Consider the following 19,759-nt stretch of genomic DNA (forward strand, 5'->3'; position numbering starts at 1 on the left):
AATAGAACCTGGGACCCTTCAGTCCGAAGGCTGACACTTTCCACTAAGGCAAACCAGCTAGGACTGATTTTATTTCTTATTTATTGATGGTCTTCTCCCACTAAAACGTAAGTTCCACAGGGCAGAGCTTTTTGTCTGTTTTATTTCATTGCTATATCCCAAGCAATTACGATAGTACCCAGCATGTAGTAGGTACTTAAACATTTGTAGAATGAATGATTGATTGATTGAAAAAATGAATAAATGAGTGAATGAACAAACCCAAATAGAGCTTTTAATCGAACCAACTCCTGGTTCAGATGGGGGAAAGAAGCTCAAGAAAAACGGTGACTTCTCCAAAGTTGTGCAGGGCGTCAACACCAGAAGTGGCACTAGAACTCAGACCTATGACCCTCACAGCAGCAGACTCCCCACACACTAATCACACAAATATGTGGCCAAAGCATTTCCACAAAAGCTAAGTAATCCACAAAGCACAATCTATTTTGTTCTCTCTCTCTCTTGTTAATCCTCACTTGAGGGTATTTTTCTATTGATTTTAGATAGAGTGGAAGGGATGGAGGGGAGGAAAGGGGGAGAGACATGGAGCAGTTGCTTCCAGTACTCCCCACCCCACCCCCACCAGGGATTGAACCCGCAACCTAAGTATGTGCCCTGACCAGAAATCAAACCTGCCACCTTTTGGTGTATGGGACCACGCTCCAATCAGCTGAACCACCCAGCAAGGGCAGAAATTTGGTTATTCTGACACCAACATAACAGATACAGAATGTGGACTGACAATGGGTCACAGCCAATAACAGGAAAGAAAAATAAACTACAGGGTGGGGCAAAAGTAGGTTTACAATTGTTTGTATGGAAAGTGATAATAAATGCAAGAATAATCTTTCATGTACTCACAACTGTAAACCTACTTTTACCCCCCACTCCCAGCCCCTGTATTTAAATAACACCAAGACTGAAAAACAAAGCCTGATTCTGTGCTGAGCCGGAATTTAAATCAACTTCTACATGTTACATCAATGTTCTAATCCAGAAATAAATCACAGCTGAGGTTTATCAAGCATTGAAAAGTGATCAGATTTTTTCAAACTTTATGTATCATGTCTGATTTAACTGCTTATGCAAGTCGAAAGCCTTTGCCCTGAAATTTTTTTTTTTAATATATTTTATTGATTTTTTACAGAGAGGAAGGGAGAGGGACAGAGAGTTAGAAACATCGATGAGAGAGAAACATCGACCAGCTGCCTCCTGCACATCTCCCACTGGGGATGTGCCCGCAACCCAGGTACATGCCCTTGACCGGAATCGAACCTGGGACTGCCCTGAAATTTTTAAAAAATGTGGTAACTCAACTTTACCTTATTTGTAAATGTACAGTTCAGTAGTGTTAGTATATATATATTTTTTAATATATTTTATTGATTTTTTACAGAGAGGAAGGGAGAGAGATAGAGGGTTAGAAACATCGATCAGCTGCCTCCTGCACATCTCCCACTGGGGATGTGCCCGCAACCAAGGTACATGCCCTTGACCGGAATCGAACCTGGGACCCTTCAGTCCGCAGGCCGACGCTCTATCCACTGAGCCAAACCGGTTTCGGCAGTGTTAGTATATTCATTGTTGTGCAACTGATCTCCAGATCTTTTTCATCTTGCAAAACTGAAAGTCTATACCCATTAAGCAACCACTCCCCATTTCCCCCTCCTCCTAGCTCTGACAACCACCATTCTACTTTGTTTTAGGAGTCTGACTACCTTACAAACCTCACATAAGTGGAATCATACAGTATTTACTCTTCTTCCCCTTCTTTTTGTGACTGGTGTATTTCACTTAACATAATGCCATCAAGGTTCATCTGTGTTGTAAAATGTGTCGGCTTTCCTTTCTTTTTAAGGCTGAATAATGTTTCATTGTATGTAGTTTATACCATGTTTTTAAAAATCCATTTATCCGTTGATGGACATTTGGGTTGCTTCCATATTTTGGTGATTGTGAAAGCTATGAACATGGGTGTATGAGTATCAGTTTGAATCCTGCTTTTAAATTCTTTTAGATAGATTACCTAGACAAGGGATTGCTGGGTCACATGGTAATTCTATTTTTAGTTTTTTAGGAACCATCCATTTTCCAAAGCACATGCATCATTTTATATTCCCACCAATCATGTGCTGTAATAGCTATCCTAATGAGTAATTTGCCTTGAATTTTCAAATTGTAGAAATGTGCATAAAATAAGTGGGTATAATTTGCTAACACTTTTAATAGTATCGGTTACAGAGTAAACTCTGTTAAATTTGTTAAATAAACGCACAAATAGCCAAAGTTTATGAGCTGGAAACAGTCTTAATTCTGTAAGTTATATGATTATATGGTAATGGCTTTAACAAAGCTTTAGGTAAAATACTGCCTAAGTACCAAGAGGAAACTTAAGCCTTAAGGGAAGCATGGCTCTCTTGTCCATTGAGCTGAACAGATAAGACTTTACACAGGAAATGACATTCCAGACAAGAACAGCATGTTGTAAGTCACAAGTGGGTAAAAGAAAAAATGTACAAATTCAGTACATTTGTACTTGAAGCCAGTGCTGGCTGTTCCAAGTGAAGGTGGAACTTTGTCTAAACATTGATTTTCTTTATTTTTAAAAATTTGATTTTACTTCTTGTAACTGTTTTAAGAGTGCTTAAGATAAATGATGTGTCATGCTGGTTTTTGTTTTTTTGAAAGACTGAATTTGATCCCACCATTCATATGAGGAAATGAAACACAAAGAAGCTTATGATTCATATCTCCAATTCCTACTGTCAGAGGCAGAGCTAAACTGTAACTCAAATCCAGAGTTTTGTGCACTATGAAGGTCAGCAGAATTTCAGCAGGTCTTATCACCCATTTTTTAGACTTTTAAAGTTAAAAGACTAGGGGAAAGAATGGTGTAGCTGCTTTGGTAAAGTCTAAAGTCCCCTGCATTACTGTGCCAAAGTACTTTCATGGGCACCATTTCCAAATACGGTTACCTTGTGCCTCCTCTGCCACATATCTTTCTTTTCTTGAACAAGAGCACTTATGTTCTGGTCCCAACAGCTTCTCTTGCACTGTTCTCTAAAATGAAAACAGTCTGCAATGTTTAAATCCCAAGTCCTAATCAAAAGTGTTCAGACTAAATTGGAAACACACTATGAATGCAGGAACACTATATTTATTGGGTCAATAATTCATTTTTAGCAATACAAGTACAGAATATATCACAATGCTGGTTACAAACATACTCAGTATGGTTTAATGGTTACAAATAATGATGGGTACTACAAGTTTGTGATAAGGATGATATGAAAGGTCATTATGACACAATGAAGAATTGTCTTAAAAAAGAAATCTATCAATGACCTTAGATATTTCTATAGAAAGTATTGTGGCACTATTAGTGGGGATTTTCATGTAAAGAATTGTTAGTGATTTGCTTTTAACCATTTCATTAAGAGCTTTTTATTTTTAATCTGTTAAACTAAAATCCCCTGTTGCTTAATAAAGTATAAAAATAGTACTGGCCTGGTAATATTTAATAAAATGTAGCATTCATTCACATCATAAAAGTAGAACTGAAAAGTTTTAGTTACCATGGCAACATATCATCCCATAAAAGGAATATACAGAAATGAGTAATGTTACACAAATGGTACCTGCAACAGTTATTTAGTGATCCAACATTTAACTTGTGCACCACAAACCAAGTTTTCTAGATATCTATATATAGCATATATTTTTAATCTTAAATTTTACTTTTGAAAAAATGTACACTTCAACAAACTCACTAAGGCCACTCATGCTATCGATACCTAGGACTGCAATTAAAGAAGGGTATTATTTAATAAATCCTAAAGTACACTCCTTCAGATCACCAACAAGGTACAACCAGTTTTCTGCCTAAAACATTCCTGAGATTTGTGGACAATACAACTATTAGTGTTCAAGCTGGAGATTAATCCAAATGTCAGATTTTAAAAAAAGAATTTCCTAGCAAGATCTGAGGTTCACCGAAGCCAAGAGATGAAATATACGTTAATTTTAAAGCAAAATGAAACTCTTAAAAAATTTGCACTAATCATAAATAAGTTTTTCCAGTAGTAACTTTGCTATTCAGAAAAAAAAGAAAAAACAAACAAAACACAACAAGCAGTTTGGAAGCATCAAGGCTACACATTCTGGAGAAAGAATAAATACCAACTGACAGTTAATTATACCTGCTACTTAGCAAACAATTCTTTCAAAAGTATGGCCAAAAGCTTCAATTATGTTTTAGGCATGTTTACTGTTGAGTATTTGCATTAGAAGGAGCAGCCAAGTGGCAACAGTTATTATTTATAAGGTTGCAGTCTCTGTACTCAATCTTCACCATGTTATGAACGCTTCCCAAACAGCCTAGGAGCAAAAGGTTTTGTCAATTTTTTTTATTTAAAAAAATGAAAGCATATTGGGATTATTACAAAGCAACAGTGAGTTCATTCTTAAGCAGAGACAAAACTTTGATATGGTAATAAGGGTCCTAATGCTTTGAGCAAAGTCAGCTTTAGGGACCCATAAGAATAATGGTCTAAGAAACCATTCAGCTCCATTAAACTGGATGCAGAAGTGACAGACCACCTGTGTGGCACATGAGTGTTACAGAGCTCCCTGATGCACCCAACTTGAGTAGCACCAAACTTTAGGAAAGACTGGATAAGAGAAATGAAAGTCAGAGAGGATGAGACCAAAGGCCCCTTTTTAACATTACTTTGCTGAACTTCCAGAAAAATCTTTTAAGTTGATCTAGGCTTCCTTACACACAATCCTACCACATGAGAAAATTTTGTGAGAGCTATTGGTTATTGTGAGGTAAATTTTCTTTTCTTCCTTGGAGATTTTTTTTTTTTAATTCTAGAAATTATGGTGACATTTACCTCTCTAACTTATTCTAAACATTCCACACTATAAATTATTAGGGTATTATTCTTCATTAGAACCATAAATAGCATATTAAGTTACATCACTAACAGAAGATGACAATCTCGTTTCTCAATCTAGAGTATTTGCATTAAATCAAAGCGCTTGGATTTACAGAAAACTACATTAAAGTAGTGATAATAAGGGAAAACTGCCAATAATGATTTTTTTTTTTTAGATAAAACTGGCTGCCACTTAACATTATAATGCTGCGATCCTAGGCTCCTAGTATCAAGTTGCTTTACCACAGAATAATGAGCTAAATTAAGCTCAAACTGAATGAGGCCTTAAGTCAATTGCTTGATTTTATCCTAGGAAATGTTCTATGTGCACAAAACCCAAAAATATAGATTTAAAAAAAAACTTCATATGGAAACATAAGTTTCAAAATATTTATTGAAAAACAATTTACCATGACATTCCTATACCACAAACATACCACAGGACTCTAAATAAGCAACAAAAGTATACAAAGCCTATCCTGAAAATATCTTTGGAGGTATTAAATATATAGGCCCATGAGGATAGAGCTGAGTAAACTTAAAAATGTTAGTCCTTGGTCACACAGACTATTTGGTAATTAATAGAGGTGCCTCTTGCCATTAGATTGCAATTAACTGGGAGGGGGGAGGTGCAGGTGTGCTAATGTACTCTTTTAGAAATTAAAAAGAAAACAATTGAATAAACTTAGGTTTTAAAATCATGTAGATATAATCTTAGGATCTGGGCTTGCGTAATCTCATTAGGTACCTCCCCCAATCAATCCCCTCCTGGGGACTTAAAAATACTGGCTCATAACTAACAAGACTGCAAGTAACAGTTTTAAACAAGGTTATATTTGGGAAGTTCAAAAAAGTGTTTAAAATCAATTTATCTGAAATCTCCAATTAAATTTTCTGTATTGAATGTGACAGTTTAGATATTCACCCCCCCACCTCCCACCCCAACATGCATATTAAAAGAAAACCAAAATTCAACACCCATCCACTCACCCATAGACTACCCCAGGCAGTCAGCCAGGGATAACATCTCTAACAGCCAAGTCATGGACCCCTGAAAATAGGGGGGAAAACCCTGATTCTTAACTATAGAAGCACCAAATAGGCCACTATAATAAGAACTGAGGTAACAGCAAAAGACCTTTTTGTTGCTTGGATTGCTACATGTCACACTTCTCAGATTTGAATATTAACCTCAACATTAAACAACCTGACTTATAAAAAAAAAATCAAAACCCAATAAACAGAAAAAAACAAGTTAGTGAAATTAACATATTAGGGAATTTTTCCATTTGACTCTTTAATTTCAAATAAAATGACCCAGGTGCACTAATATGACCTAGCTGTACCATCTTTACCATAAAAATGAAAGATTTCTAAGACATGTTTATTTGGGGCATTCATTTTTCTATTAATCCCTACAAACCATATAGTAACCTAAAATTCTCATCCGGACAAGAGAAATTTCATGACTCTTAGCCAGTATACTTGTTAACCGCATTGATTATTAGGGTAACATTTAAAATGAGGGGGATGGATGCAGCAGGTATTATAGGCTTTCTTATGGCATTGCCATCTGTGTACCTTGACTAAAGCTATGCCACTTAAATTGCCAAGTTTGGTGTCTATTACATGAATATAATTTTTGCATTATCACTTTTCATTATACATCTAAGTGAAATCATTCTACTGATAAAGGTAAATGCAGGGGCTAAAATAATAATCTAAAGCCTCTGGTCCAAATAACCCTTTAACCCTTCCTATATTAGGCTGGTCCTTTTTAGATCATCCTGGTCCTGTTAGCAAATGTTGTAAGAGCATCTTGCATTGTTGTACCAAAAGAAAAGAAAAACCAAGAGTTAAAACTGCTGGCCTATTAGCTTTTCTATTACTTACAGATCAACACTGGTCCAGTACAGATGAATCTGATAGCCCTTCCCTTGTAATAGAGCTCTGGAGTGGCTGTATCCACTTCTCTGGGTCAGGTGGCCAAACCCAAGTCAGGATGTCCCTCTTCTACTAGTACTTCTGTTAATTTTCTATACTGCATATAAAGATTTTCCCCATGAAATTTCTTTACAGTACAGTATTGAATACCTCCATAAGGAAGAATTATATGTTAAAAAGTTGTTAAAATCATCCTTACATAATAAGAATGCAACTCTTAAACTCTTAAATAGTTTTATTAGGGGTTCTTTTTTCCTTTCAGGCTTTCTGCAAAATTATTTAAAAAGAAAAAAAAAATCCTGTTGTTTGTTCTACTAAGTTGAAAATATGGGCCAGACTACTTATACATGCGGTACATGCGGAATATAACTGAATATATGCTTATACCTACGGACACTCTGCAAGATAGGGATCACCCAAATAGGGTCAATGGACTGGACCAGTGTTTCAATGCAAATTCCAGCCCCAAAAAACAACATGGTTTTGATTTCACAGTATGAATTCCCTGGAATCTGGGAAAAGGTATATTAGTTAACTGAGGTCATGCCTCAGCAGCTCGGTCCCTCAGCATGCTGAGAAATCAGAAAGGACTGCACCACTTCTTCAGTGGACTGGGGGCTGGTATTGACGTCTTCAAGAGCATCGGTCACTGAATACTGTCGATCTCGCAACCGGTTCCAGTTAGACAGAATATTGTGATATTCAAACACTTTCTCGTAATTTCCAATGGAGTTGTAAAGTTTAATGAGACCTCGGTAATCATATTCTAGTCCACTATAGCCTTCACCAAAAAGTTTCTTCCCTGAAAGTAACAAATAAACAAACAATAACACACAAAAAGAAAAGAAAAAGCAAGTTCAAATAAGGAAATAACAGTTTCTACAAGACAACACTAGTTCAGTTCTTTAAATAGGGTGGCTTGGTTTTATTCCCTTGAAAAGAATAAATTCATTTCTTGCAGCAGTGCTTACCAACCCAGTCCTATCCAAAAGCTATCTCTAAGACTTTCAAAATTTTTTCTGCCTAAAGCAGTTGGTTTAACCAGAATAAAATTTCATAGTTTGAAAGACTGATTTGAAGAGATCTAAAAGTAAAGAATAATAGCAGTACCTTCAACGATAGAAAAATACGTATGTACAAGGCTAATCACTGTAGCATGCTTTATGATTGCAAAACAGTGGAAACAAATGAGCTAACCATAGTATATCCATTCAATGTTATGTTATGCATCTGTACACAAAGGAGGAAGCTCTAAGCTCTCTATGAACTGAAATGGAGCAAATTATAGGGGATATTGTTAAGTTTAAAAAGAAAAGCAAAGTACAGAAATACTTATAGTATGCTATCTTTGTGTAAGAAAGGGAAAACAAAATATTTATGTATCTGAATATTTGTGCATAAAGATACACAGAAAGGGTCAATGAGAAAATAATGAAACTGGTTACTCATAGCAAGTGGGTGAGAAGTGGGTAGAAAAATTTAGGGGGATATCACACATCTATGAACATATCTTTCTATATATAGTTCTAACTTTTAGGACATTAATATTTCACATACTCAAAAAAATTTAACAAAGTAAATAAAGATGCGGAAATGTTATACAAACATAAATAAATGAACCTAATTATGTATAAAATGAGTAACTTACACTGACTAGGTGGGGTGGGGAAGGATAATAACCCAAGTAAATTTTGAAATATTCTGAGTATGTAAAAAAAAAACACTAAAAAATTATTGAACTCTAATTAGTAGGTTTGTTTTTCATAGTACTAAAGGTTAACAATTCTAAAACTACTTTATGTGTATTTTAGGGCTGAGCAAGTAAAAATATTACAGATAATGGGGAATCCACACATACAGAGATACATGATTTGACAAAGGTAGCACAGCAGAGGAGAGAAGACAATCTTTTGAAAACAGTGGTCCATTGGAGTGCTGTCCAGTGCACCAAAAAGGTTGTCGGTTTGATACCCGCCTAACCTAGGCTGTAGATTTGATCCCGGTCAGAGTGTGTTCTGGAGGCAACAAACCTTTCTCTCTCACATCAATGTCTCTCTCTCTCTCTCTCCCTTCCTCTCTAAAAAAAAAGTTCTTAAAAAAAAAAAAAAGCTTCTGGGTCAACTGTATATCCACATGGGGGAAGGTAAGGAAAAAATGTGATCCCTACCTCGCACAATAAAAACAAAATCAATTTCAGTACTATAGATCTAAATGTGAAAGGTAAAATGAAGTTTCCAGAAGATAATCTTCTAAATGAATATCTTCATGACTTTGGGGTAGGAAATATTTCTTAAACAGAATACAAAAGATGCTAATCAAAAAAGAAAAAAAAAACCAATATATTCGATTACATTAAAATCTAAAACTTCTGTTCTTTGAAAGCTGTCATTAAAAAACAAGCAGTAGAGTGATCTGTAACACATATAACCAACAAAGGACTTGTTAAATCCACATTATATAAAAAAAATTTCTATAAACCAGTGAAAAATGACAGAGAAGTCAATATAAAAATGGAGAAGTTGCCCTAGCTGGTTTGGCTCAGTGGACAGAGCATCAGCCTGCAGACTAAAGGGTCCTGGGTTTGATTCCAGTCAAGGGCACATGCCGGGTTTGCAGGCTGGATCCCCAGTAGGGGGCGTGCAGGAGACAGCCAATCGATGATTCTCATTGCTGTTTCTATCTCTCTCTCCCTTCCTCTATGAAATCAATAAAAATATATTTAAAAATAAATAAATAAAAATGGAGTTCTAATAGGCACAACATTAAATGATCACAGTATCTTATTTTCTGATATATAAGTCCGAACTGGAAACAATCCAAATATTTTGAAAAGCCATTAACAGTAGAATGAATAAACAAATTATATACTTATCTAATAATATATTATTATAGCACTGGAAATTAACAGACAATAGTGATCTGGAACAACACAGATGATTTTCATTATTCATGTTCACCAAAAGAAGCCAGAGATGTATAAATATATATTATATGATTCCATTAATATCAAGTTAAAAAACAGGTAAACCTGATCTATCATTAAATCCAGAGAACAAAGAGGGTAATAATTACACTAATACTTTAATTTTTAAAATAACTATTTTTGCCTATAATTGACGTTGTGTCATACTTCATTCTGGTTTCAACATCAATAAATCATGTTTAGTAAAATGTTCCAGATGATTTTTGGGAGGTTTCAAGAAAAATTTGGCAGCTCTAAACTCATTTAAATCTTGGTAAAACACTTCCCTTATACAATATATAAGATATGTTGATCTCTAATCAGCTGACCAAGAAAATTATAAAATAACATACCAATGGCTATAGACCGCAAATAAAGTTTCTCAGCATTTTCATACTGATTCATGTCATAATTATATAAAGAAGCCAGATGTCCCACTGAAAGGGCAACTTCATAATCTTCTTGACCAAGAAGTTGCTCTTTAATCTGAATTGCTTTGATATGCATTTCTTCAGCTTCCTGGAAAAAAAAAATTAAGCCATACAAACCATTAGACTGTGCTTTGCCTTATGTCAACAATTCTTACCCAATGAGCAAGATTCTTCTATGCTCAAGAGATTTTATGGATGTCATAAGGTAATCAGATCAGAGAATATACTACGCTATTCCAAAAGTTAATTATGGGAAGCATTAACAGTTTGGGGAAGCTCTGTACATAACCTAATGGTAGTAATAGTGTTCTATGCCAAAAATAACCAGAGAAAACTTGTCCTGGTAATAAAAAGTTGTTTGAAGAAAATACCATTAAAGCATTCTAAAATGAAAATTATTTCAGTTAACACACTCTAAAACTTAACTGAACCTGTGAAGCTTAAAATTCCATGATAGCATGTTAATTTTTAAAAAAATCTATTTTATTGATTTTTTAACAGAGAGGAAGGGAGAGGGATAGAGAGTTAGAAACATCGATGAGAGAGAAACATCGATCAGCTGCCTCCTGCACACCCCCAACTGGGGATGTGGGATGTGCCTGCAACCGAGGTACATGCCCTTGACCAGAATCGAACCTAGGACCCTTCAATCCCCAGGCTGACGCTCTATCCACTGAGCCAAACCGGCTACGGCTATACAGAAGTACATTTTATTTTTTGAAGTTATGATAATTTTTATTCTGACAAATTAAACTCAGGTTAATTGAGGAATAAATAGATTGAGTTTCAGGTAAAAAATAAATGTCTTAGGCAGGTGTTCCTATCCTTTCCTCAGTGTGACCCTAAAATGGACATTAAGAATTTATAACCCAGCCGAAACCGGTTTGGCTCAGTGGATAGAGCGTCGGCTTGCGGACTGAAGGGTCCCGGGTTCGATTCCGGTCAAAGGCATGTACCTGGGTTGCGGGCACACCCCCAGTGGGAGGTGTGCAGGAGGCAGCTGATCGATGTTTCTAACTCTCTATCTCTCTCCCTTCCTCTCTGTAAAAAATCAATAAAATATATTAAAAAAAAAAAAAAAAGAATTTATAACCCAAAATTCTAAAAGGGAAATTCAGTAAATTTTATCACTATGATTAATAATACTTGCAGAGATCTAAAATTACCTAACAAACTGCAGCTGGGTCAGAGAGACCCAGAACATCCAAAAGAAGGCTCAAGGCCCCACAGCAGCTTGCATTGCTTCACAGCTGGGCCTCGTCTAGGCACCTCCAAACCCCAAACAAGGAAGAGGAAACTGCAGATCTCTTCATAGCTCCTGCTGGGTAGCCTCAGGCAGAGGCTAAATTAGCACCTCTTTAGAGATCCAAGAGCCAGTGTACCCAGTGGTCAGATTGGGACCTTACAGATTACAACTCCTCAGATCCATGAGGGACACACTCAGGGGGCAGACTCAGTGAGCACCAAAGCCCCACTGAAGCAAGTCTTGCCCCATAAGGGTGTCTCCAGCACAGAAGTTCTCCCACTATAGGCACAACTGATTCTCACAGACAATTGGCCTGGAGGTCAATTCCTCCCAGTGATACCAACTACAACCAAGGCTTAACTACAACAAGACTGTGCATACAGCCCACAAAGGGGTGCACCAAGAGTGTCCACCTCAGGTAATTGGGGAGGCTGAGCCACTGGGCCCTATAAGACACCTAGCACACAAAGCCACTCTATCAACACGGAATCAGCCAAAATGCGGAGACAAAGAAACAGGACACAAATGACAGAAATGGAGGAAAGCAAACTATTGGATATAGAGTTCAAAACCACGGTTATAAGGTTTTTCAAGAAGAATAGCAAGAACCTACAACCAAGATTACTTTATCCAGCAAAGCTATCATTCAGAATTAAAGGTCAGATAAAGAGCTTCACTGATAAGAAAAAGCTAAAGGAGTTCATCACCACCAAACCAGTATTATATGAAATGCTGAAAGGTATCCTTTAAGAAGAGGAAGAAGAAGAAAAAGGTAAAGATACAAATTATGAACAACAAATACACATCTATCAACAAGTGAATCTAAAAATCAAGTGAATAAAAAATCTGATGAACAGAGTAAACTGGTGAATATAATAGAATCAGGGGCATAGAAAGGGAATGGACTGACAATTCTCGGGGGGGAAAGGGGTGTAGGGGGTGTGGGAAGAGACTGGACAAAAATCATACACCTATGGATGAGGACAGTGGGGGGTGGGGGTAAGGGCAGAGGGTGGGGTGGGAACTGGGTGGAGGGGAGCTATGGGGAGAAAAGAGAGGGACAACTGTAATAATCTGAACAATTAAGATTTATTTAAAAAAAAAATAATAATACTTGCAATATCTGACATTTCTTGCATACCCACTATGTGCTAGGCGTTCTGCCACTTGCTGTACTCAACCTACCTAAAAACTATGTTTTAAGTCCAACTATAACATGCATATTAGCCTTTAGGGTTTGATATATTTCTTATTTTTCCAAGATCTGGATTTTTGAAACATTTATATTTTGACTATGTTGCTTTATGCTAGATTATTTTCTCAAAAATTTTCCAGTTATTTTTATTGTAGAAAGTATTGCATATATCCCCTTCCCCCATATATTTTCTCAATTTTAATGAAATATGGTATGAGTAAGATAAATGTGTACTTTATTATTTAAGATTACTGAAGATATATCATTTAAGATTATGCTTTATTACTTTAGATTATTCAGAGAAAGAAAAATATAGTAAAACACATTTCTACCTTAAATTTTCTCATTGACTGATAAAGTCTTCCAAGGTTTCCATAGTGTTTTGCAGTCTGGACATTGAATTCCCCAAAAGCTTTTTTAGCTAGTTGGAGTGAAGATAGGTGCAAATCATGAGCTTCTTGAAGCAGCCTCTGTTCAGTTTCTTTATTATGACAGTCGATTGCAATCTCCTCTAAAATAAGTGCTGAATAAGAAAGCAATGAAATTAGTGTACTTTCAAACCATCTATCAGAGCTAATCTGAGCATATAATTTAAAATTAAATGCATATACACGTAGATATGGTTTAAAACTAGTAAGAAGAAAGTATTCCACTCCACTGGGGGGGGGGAACCACAGTTTGGGGGGAGGGGGGTGTCATTCAAATTTAAGAAAAACAATGGTGTTTCAAATTATTTGCAGAATTAATTATTGTACTAGAATGCTATACATTGCCGGTATGAATTTGTTTTTTAAAGGAAAAGGCAAACATTTTAAAGTTATGAAACTGTCGAGGAGAACCTAAGCACAGTTGAAAATTTTTAAACTATACTTTTATAAAATATAACCTTTAATTAAATACAACAGAAGAACTGGTTTCCTTCTACTCAACCAACCAAATCAAGCATGAAGATAGTCTTTTACCAGGTAATTTTATTTCTAGGAAAACTGGCCATGTGCACAAGAGTAAAAGAGATTTCGTTCACTGTAGCATTTTTAAAGAACAAAGGATTAAAAACAATATAAAGGTCCAAAAACAGGGATGAGGTTAAAAATATCAGAAAAAAGGAAGTATACCTACTTGAACTAACATGGAAAAATGTTCATAATAAGTGTAAAAAAAAGATTATAAAACTAAGAAAAAATGTATTCATTTATTTCATTAGTGAGTGCAGAAAAAGTCTGAAAATATTTCACCAAAATGTTGCTTCTGGATTGGTAAAATGTCAGGTGACTTCATTTTTTTCTTTTCTATCTTTTAATTTTTGACATCGATCATATATTACTTGTGTAACTTTAAAAATGCAAACTGGTGCTCAGCCAGTATAGCAAAGTGGTGGAGCATCTACCCATGAACCAGGAGGTCACAGTTTGATTCCCAGTCAGGGTACATGCCCGGGTTTCAGGCTTGATCCCTAGTAGATGTGCAGCAGGCAGCAGATTGATGATTCTCTGTCATCATTGATGTTGTCTCTCTCCCCCTCTCCCTTCATCTCTGAAATCAATAAAAACATGCTTAGCCCTGCTGTGGTTGCTCAGTGTCGACCTATGAACCAGGAGGTCACGGTTCGATTCCCGGTCAGGGCACATGCCTAGGTTGTGGGCTCGATCCCCAGTGGAGGGTGTGCAGGAGGCAGCCAATCGATGATTTTTTTTTTTAAATATATTTTATTGATTTTTTACAGAGAGGAAGGGAGAGAGAGAGAGAGCCAGAAACATCGATGAGAGAGAACATCGACCAGCTGCCTCCTGCACATCTCCCACTGGGGATGTGCCCGCAACCCAGGTACATGCCCTTGACCGGAATCAAACCCGGGACCTTTCAGTCCGCAGACCGACGCTCTATCCACGGAGCCAAACCAGTTTCGGCAATCAATCGATGATTTTTATCATTGATGGTTCTATCTCTCTTCCCCTCTCCCTTCCTCTCTGAAACCAATAATATATATACATATATACATATATACATATACATATTTTTAAAATGTTTAAAAATAAAATAAATGCAAACTAAGAGGGGGGGAAAAACCCCTGTTTCGGAATTAAGGTAAAATTTATCCAACATGCATGGAGTTACCACATGGGTGACCTAATTATGTTGGCAAAATAAATGCCTTAAATGCTGGGCAGTGATTATAGGAAAAGTTAAAATAACAAAAGAACGTGGTATTTGTTAAGAGTCTTGAAACATTAAGGATAATATGACATGCAGCTGAAGAATCCTACACTATAAAGCTGAAGGCATGTGAAAAACCCATCTTCAGTTTGCTATTCATGTTACTGTGCAATAATCCTTCATGTTATACATGAATGAATGCATGTAAATGGAGGAAGGGATGGGGGTAGACATTCTCGATTATTAACAACGCTATATGAGAGAAGCAAACAACCTTTCATTTCGAATTGCTGGAAATTACTTTATTTGTTGTTTTTAATCCTCACCTGAGGATATTTTTCCATTGATTTTTTTTTTTAAAGAGAGAGTGGAAGAGAAAGGGAGAGACAGAGAGAAATATTGATGTGAGAGAAACACATCGATTAGTTGCCTCCTGCACCTGCCCTAACCAGGGCCCAGGCCAGGGAGGAGCCTGTAACTATTAGTAAACCGAGGTACGGACCCTTTGGTCCACAGGCCGATGCTCCATTCACTGAGCCAAGCCAGATAGGGCTGGAAATGACTTTAAATCAGTGAATCTGCTATCCTAGTATATAGATACAGTCTAATCCTAAGCACTACCCCTGAAGAAATAAATATCCTTATTTTGTACCATATATCAATTAAAAAATATCAAAGACTAGACATCAATTACAATTGACAGTTAAAGAAATCTATATAGACAGACAGATAGATACTGAAGACTAAATTACAAAGGGTACCTTTCACCCTCTTTGAAGAAGCCAAAAGAAGATGATCTTCAGGTAGGATGTGGGTAATGATACCAATAGCTCTTTCTGCATGAAATCTGCAATACAGATAGATATATTCTGGCATTTCTTCCCCACCCCTGCTTCCCTCTCAGGCCTTCTTACCTCCCTCTCTCTTTCTTCAACACACCAAGTCATCAAATTAAACCTTCAGAGCCCACCATTTAGACAGAAATAAGCAATACAGATAGATAAATATATTCTGGTATTTCCTTTTAGTTAAGTGATTTAAGCATTTTTTAAAACACAATTTATAATACTGAGAATTTCTAACACTATAGTATAGTATAGAACAATTATTTGTTTTTTTTTGGTTTAAATTTCTATCTGCTTGTGAACTGAACTTTTAACATCCAATGGATTCCCATCTCCCTCAGAATAAACTATAAAGTTATGACAACCTACAAGACTCAAAATGATCGTTTACTGGGTTACCTCTCTAACCTCATCTCCCACCATTTTCAAAAACAACACTTCCAGTCACAGTTTTCTGAATATGCAAATCATGTTCTTACCTAGGACTCTGAAATACTCTTCCCTTGAATATCTACATGGCTCACTCCTCATTGAAAAGCTTTCTAGCCTATACAAAAGTCCCTAAATAATCTACAATTACTCTCTAAACTCCTAGTTTACTTTATTCTTCACAACATGCATCCTCACCTGATAGGGTTTGGTTATTTGTTTATGGCCCATCTCACCAAGCAGAAGGTAAGCTATCTGTCTATCTTATCTGTTAGTTCCTTAAAAAAACTCTAAGCTTTCTATCTCCATCTTCCAAGTAATCATTATTTTCATTACATTAAATGTCTTCTAACTCACTGTCTATTTAATTATGTCTAATATACCAGCTAACTTATCTACTGAGTTTTAATGTCAATTAGCATTTTCTAAATCTAGCTATATATTTTTTATAACAGCTCTTATATTAAGACATAATTCATATCACATAATTCACCTATTTAAAGTGTACAACTCAACAGTTTTTAGTATGTTGACAGAGTTGTGTACCCAGCACCACAATCAATTTCAGAATATTTTCATCACCCCAAAAAGAAACTCTGTGCCATTAGCAGTAACTCTACATTTTCCTTCAACCCCTTAACCCTATGCAACCAACCACCATTACTTTCTGTCTCTATAGATTTGCCTATTCTGAATATTTCATATAAACATAATCATACAAATGTTCTTTGTGACTGGCTTCTTTCACTTAGTACATGTTTTTCAAGGTTCATCCATTCTGTAGCATGTATCAGACAGATGTTTTGTTTTTAAATCTGCCTTTTTATTTCTTTTGTTTCCCCTCCAAAATATTACTGATTCCTTCTTTTATATCAGGGTCAGCAATTATTTTCTGTAAAGGGCCAGATAAAGATTTTAGGTTGTGTGGGCCACACATGCTGTCCCAACTACTCAACTCTGCAGTTGTAATGTGAAAGCAGTCAGAGGATACTTAAGAGAAGGAAAAATGCTATGTTCAAATAAAACTTTATTTTGCTGCAGGCCATAGTTTGCCAACCCATTTATACCTTTAATCATTTAAGAATACTTACTTTATATAATATCAACCAAAAAGTTCTGTTAAGCAACATTCTTAGGATCCTAATCCTGTTCATTGTATCTACTGACTCTCATTTGTAAGGAAATGTCGCTCTACTTATTTTTAATTTTTTAGAATGGTGAGTTGAGCTGAGTCTATGGAAAATCTATATGGTTTGGTTTGAGGGTTATTTCCAAGAGTTTTACATTTTCTCCTGAAAAGCATCCCAAGAGAACTAATAGTTTCAATGCTTTTCTCAATTTGAGGGTTCCTGCATGCATGATGCCCAAACACAAGAGTGCTACATGTCTGTAGCTATAAATATCCCTTTGAGGAATTTATGACAAGTTTCCTTGTCATCTCTCTAGCCAGTGGGCAAAATTTTTTTTCCAGTCTATCCTTTCTCTGAGAGTAGTAGCCTTGATCCTGGTGGCTTCAAGTGAAGATTTCATTTCCAACCACAGCTTACTGTAGGCTAAATGCTTTGTCTCTTAAACCCAGGACTGCTGTTCAACCAAGATTACAGAAATTTGTAAGCTTTCCCACTACTCCAGAGCAGTTATCCCATAGTTTGGATTTTAGTCGATTATTTAACTTTTTGGATTTTAGTGCATTATTGGCCCATGGAGACTTCCTTCTTCTCTTGCAAGATCAGTTATGCATTTTAAAAAATAATTGTTTTATTCAGTATTTCTGTGTCTTCTGAACAAGAAGTTTTTAGGTTAAGCTTGCCATTTAGCCTGAGGCTACTACTATATTACAAGAAAAATTATTGGAGAAAATAATTTATATTAAACCACATAAACGCTAAATTGATATGATTTTAAAATGTCAAAGACATTTTAGGCATCATATTAAAGCTCCAGGGAGACAAATTTAATACATAAAGTACATTAAATACTACTGTATTAGGAAAAACAAAACAAAACAATAGCAACAGCATATAATCCCTCATGAAAAGGAACATGGAACTCACAGTGCATTGTCAAATTTCCCAGAACTATATTGGTGAACATAAGAAGAATAAGCCAAGTCTTCATGAGCTGTTGCTACATGGATATTTTTGCCACCAAACACCGACTGCCGAATGTCAAGGGCTGCCTGAAAAGTCATCAAAATAATTGATAATACTGTAAATCCTTAGAAACCACTACTCAGTTAAATTAAGCATCCTAGTAATTTAAATATATGTCCTATATACTTATCCTATCAGTTTTTAAGTAAAGTCCTTGCTGCATTTAAATCACAATAGAACATAAAAGTTACCTACAAGGCTTGATTTTCTGAAGACTGAGTCTGACTCAAAAGGCAATGGCTTAATAGTAAAAACCATTCATATGTCTTGAGAATCATATCAGTGTTTTTTTCTATGTGTTTTCTCAGAAGTGAACTATAAAATGAAGGATACCTTGTCCAGAACCATGGCAAAAACATAATTTACCTGAGAAAGATTCAGATAACGCCTAAAATAGCTTTGTCTCTATTGACCCTCCTTGCTATTACGAAGGCAGCTATGACTTGCCTAAATCAACAAGGACAAGCCATTATCTGGACAAATGAAATGGAAGAGTGCTCTTTAATATGAGCCCACAATCCACAACTCTTTTCCTGGACGATTCTCTTTAATTCCTAAAACATTAACTTGTAAGCTTTCTAGATATTAGTCAACTAATGGTGTGCCTAGTTGAGGAGGGGCTCAGAAAGTTATTTTTTGAGAGTAGTTTATACACTGAAAACAAGTACAGTTCAGCAAATCAATTTAGGTTGAAAGAAAAAAAGTGTAACCATTAACATACCTGATAAATTGCAACAGACTGACAGATATTATCTACATTGAGTAGGTAGAACCCATAATCTAGCAGTGTGTCAGAATATTTTGGGTGTTTGGATCCAAAATGATCCCTATAAAAAGATACGAAACTATTAGGATATCAAGGAGAGACAGATAATTTGAAGTGGTATTTTTAATAACAATCACCTACCGTGCCAAATACACTGCATGTTTAATTAACTGTTCTGCCTTCTTAAATTCACGTTTTACAACACAAGCCTAAAAATAAAGTAAAAAATTATTAAACAACTCTCAGTGTGTTAAAATAAGTATAGTTTATATATTCAAACTATAATGGTCAAAAAGAAAAAGCACCTTCAAACATAAGTAGAAGTGTTCTATTTGTAATTCTTTTCCTTCCAACTTGAAAATTATATATATATATTTTAATATATTTTATTGATTTTTTACAGAGAGGAAGGGAGAGAGATAGAGAGTTAGAAACATCGATGAGAGAGAAACATCAATCAGCTGCCTCCTGCACACCTCCTACTGGGGATGTGCCCACAACCCAGGTACATGCCCTCGACCGGAATTGAACCTGGGACCTTTCAGTCCGCAAGCCGACGCTCTATCCACTGAGCCAAACCGGTTCTGGCTTGAAAATTATATTATACACAGATCTAAATATATCCTGGAAAATTATAAAGGTTAAAATTTTGATA

At 35.9% G+C, this 19,759-nt stretch overlaps 1 protein-coding gene across 1 annotated transcript in view; it reads right to left on the minus strand.

Moving 5' to 3' along the window:
- Nucleotides 1-3,178: 3,178 nt before the first annotated feature.
- APPBP2 (amyloid beta precursor protein binding protein 2) overlaps nucleotides 3,179-19,759 on the minus strand; it is a 48,867-nt gene continuing 32,286 nt past the window's right edge. Inside the window, exons 7-13 of the mRNA XM_070395488.1 lie at nucleotides 19,246-19,313; nucleotides 19,060-19,165; nucleotides 18,240-18,364; nucleotides 15,673-15,758; nucleotides 13,090-13,280; nucleotides 10,239-10,404; nucleotides 3,179-7,725 (exon numbers count right to left, since the gene is read on the minus strand). Of these exons, the coding sequence (XP_070251589.1) occupies nucleotides 7,472-7,725; nucleotides 10,239-10,404; nucleotides 13,090-13,280; nucleotides 15,673-15,758; nucleotides 18,240-18,364; nucleotides 19,060-19,165; nucleotides 19,246-19,313 (996 nt within the window). The 3' untranslated portion in view covers nucleotides 3,179-7,471. The remainder of the gene's footprint in view (nucleotides 7,726-10,238; nucleotides 10,405-13,089; nucleotides 13,281-15,672; nucleotides 15,759-18,239; nucleotides 18,365-19,059; nucleotides 19,166-19,245; nucleotides 19,314-19,759) is intronic.

This window comes from Myotis yumanensis, unplaced genomic scaffold (assembly GCF_028538775.1).
Source record: "Myotis yumanensis isolate MYYU_CA2020_CCGP unplaced genomic scaffold, mMyoYum1.0.hap1 SCAF_16, whole genome shotgun sequence".
In the NCBI taxonomy this organism is placed as follows: Eukaryota; Metazoa; Chordata; class Mammalia; order Chiroptera; family Vespertilionidae; genus Myotis; species Myotis yumanensis.